At 40.8% G+C, this 2,732-nt stretch overlaps 1 protein-coding gene across 1 annotated transcript; it reads left to right on the plus strand.

The window, feature by feature from the left end:
- The first annotated feature begins 1,090 nt into the window (after positions 1-1,090).
- On the plus strand, positions 1,091-2,071 carry LOC120225957 (olfactory receptor 11H4). Its single transcript, XM_039224147.1, has one exon. It carries the CDS (start codon positions 1,091-1,093, stop codon positions 2,069-2,071), a length of 981 nt encoding a protein of 326 aa, XP_039080078.1.
- Positions 2,072-2,732: the final 661 nt, after the last annotated feature.

Here is a 2,732-nt window from a genome sequence, read left to right on the forward strand (position 1 = left end):
AAAGATATTTGATATGGTTTGTCTTTTGTATGTTTTTTAAGGTGTCACTGAACTATTGTGGTATTTTTTTTTAAATGTTTTTATTTATTTCTAGGAGAGAGAGAGAGAGAGACAGCGTGAGCAGGGGAGGGTCAGAGAGAGAGGAAGTTACAGACTGAAACAGGCTCCAGGCTCTGAGCTGGCAGTCAGCACAGAGCCCGACGCGGGGCTCGAACCCACGAACCGCGAGATCATGACCTAAGCGAAAGTCAGACGCTTAACCGACTAAGCCACCCAGGCGCCCCTGAACTATTGTGGTATTTTAAAAGAAAATCTTTATGGGTTCCTGGGTGGCTCAGACAGTTGAGCATCCGACTTCAGCTCAGGTCATGATCTCATGGTTTGTGGGTTTGAGCAGCCCCCACATGAGGCTCACTGCTATTAGTGCACAGCCCACTTTGGACCCTCTATCCCCTCTTTCTTTGCCCCTGTCCTGCTTGCACTCTATCACTCAAAAATAAATTAAAAAAAAAAAACATTTAAAAGAAAATCTTATAGGAAATTCTTAAAGGAAAATTTAAAAACAGCCTTGAATCTTGAGTGTAGTGATGTATGTGACAATTAATTCAGTTCATTAGACTATGAAAAGCCAATGTCCTGGAATAAATTTTAACTCCAAGAGTAAGCCAACTAATGTTGTTCTGTTGCTAAAGTTTTAACCCAATCTCACACCAGCTGTCCTTAAAATTTGTCTTTTTTTTTTTTTTTTTTTTAACAAGGTAAGCTGAATAAAAGAAAATGGATGAGATCGTGCATTGAAGATCCATAATCAACTTTAGGAAAGAAACCCAAAATTATAAAAGGTCTTCTTAAGCCTCAAAGAAATCAAAAAAGAAAGAAACTTTTCACATTGTACCACTAATGTGGAAAATTCTTGCTGCATTGGATTCTAACAAAAGAAATAAGATTTAGAAGCACAATCAATTCAAAATAAGGTGAGATTTATTCCCACTTGGTCTCAAAATATCTCATATTTTCCTGTAGAGCTTAATTTCTCTTCTCACTTAAGTTCTTGAGATATGTAGAAAGCAAAGAAACTTGTGTTATCCTCATGTTTTTCTTCTTCATAGGTTTAAGACCCATGAACAGGTCAGCAACACACATTCACACTGTGACTGAGTTTGTTCTCCTGGGATTCCCTGGTTGCTGGGAGATACAGGTTTTCCTCTTCTCACTCTTTTTGGTGGCTTATGTCTTGATCCTGCTGGGGAATGGAGCCATTATCTGTGCAGTAAGATGGGACCCACGACTGCATACCCCAATGTACTTTCTGCTGGGAAACTTTGCCTTCCTTGAGATCTGTTACTCTTCCTCCACTGTTCCTAACATGCTAGCCAACATTCTCTCCAAAACCAAGGCCATCTCATTTTCTGGCTGCTTCCTCCAGTTCTACTTCTTCTTTTCCCTGGGCACAACTGAATGTCTCTTCTTAGCAGTAATGGCTTATGATCGGTACCTGGCCATCTGCCACCCACTGCACTACCCCACCATTATGACTGGGAAACTCTGTAGAATTCTGGTGTCTCTCTGCTGGCTTACTGGATTCCTTGGCTACCCAATCCCCATTTTCTTCATCTCCCAACTCCCCTTCTGTGGATCCAATATCATTGATCACTTCCTGTGTGACATGGACCCACTAATGTCTCTGTCTTGTGCTCCAGCCCCCATTACTGAATTTATTTTCTATACTCAGAGCTCCCTTGTTCTCTTTTTTACTATTATGTACATTCTTCGATCCTATACCTTGTTGCTCAGAGCCGTCTTTCAGGTCCCTTCTGCAGCTGGCCGGAAAAAGGCCTTTTCTACCTGTGGTTCTCATTTAGTTGTGGTGTCTCTTTTTTATGGGACAGTCATGGTGATGTATGTGAGTCCTACATATGGCGTCCCAACTTTGATGCAGAAGATCCTGACACTGGTATATTCAATAATGACTCCTCTCTTTAATCCTCTGATCTATAGTCTTCGTAATAAGGACATGAAACTTGCCCTGAGAAATATCCTATCTAGAATGAGAATTAGTCAAAATTCTTAAGCCAAAGATGTCCATACTTCCAAGTTCCAATAAAGAATAAGTTGGAGGGGCGCCTGGGTGGCTCAGTCAGTTAAGCATCCAATTTTGGCTCAGGTCATGATCTCACGGTTCATGAGTTTGAGCCCTGCATCGGGCTCTGTGCTGACAGCCAGTTCAGAGCCTGGAGCCGGTCCCTCTCTCTCTGACCCTCCCCTGCTCACGCTGTCTCTGACTCCCAAAAATAAATAAAAAACATTAAAAAAAAGAATAAGTTGGAGAGGTAAAAGTATTTTTAATAATCTTTTAGTTCTTACTCTGAGTAATTAAAAGCTTTTCTTTTTCCCTGGAAGCATGCTCAGTTGGTTAAGCGTCCAACTTCAGCTCAGGTTATGATCTCACAGTTCATGAGTTCGAGCCCCGCTTCAAAGGCTCTGTCAGCTCAGAGCCTGGAGTCTGCTTCAGATTCTGTGTCTCCGTCTCTCTTTCACCCCTTCCTCGTTCATGCTCTGTCTCTAAGATAAACATTTAAAAATTTTTTAGTTAAAATAAAATAAACACAGTTTCTCTATATTAAAAGAGAGGGGGAAAATTCTCTTGACCAATAGGAACTCTTCCAACAAATTTTCTTAGAGATATAGTTCCTTTGTGGTACATTTGAAATGAAACTTAGATACAAGTTAAA

Source organism: Hyaena hyaena, unplaced genomic scaffold (assembly GCF_003009895.1).
Source record: "Hyaena hyaena isolate Hyena2069 unplaced genomic scaffold, ASM300989v1 scaffold_1539, whole genome shotgun sequence".
Taxonomy (NCBI): domain Eukaryota; kingdom Metazoa; phylum Chordata; class Mammalia; order Carnivora; family Hyaenidae; genus Hyaena; species Hyaena hyaena.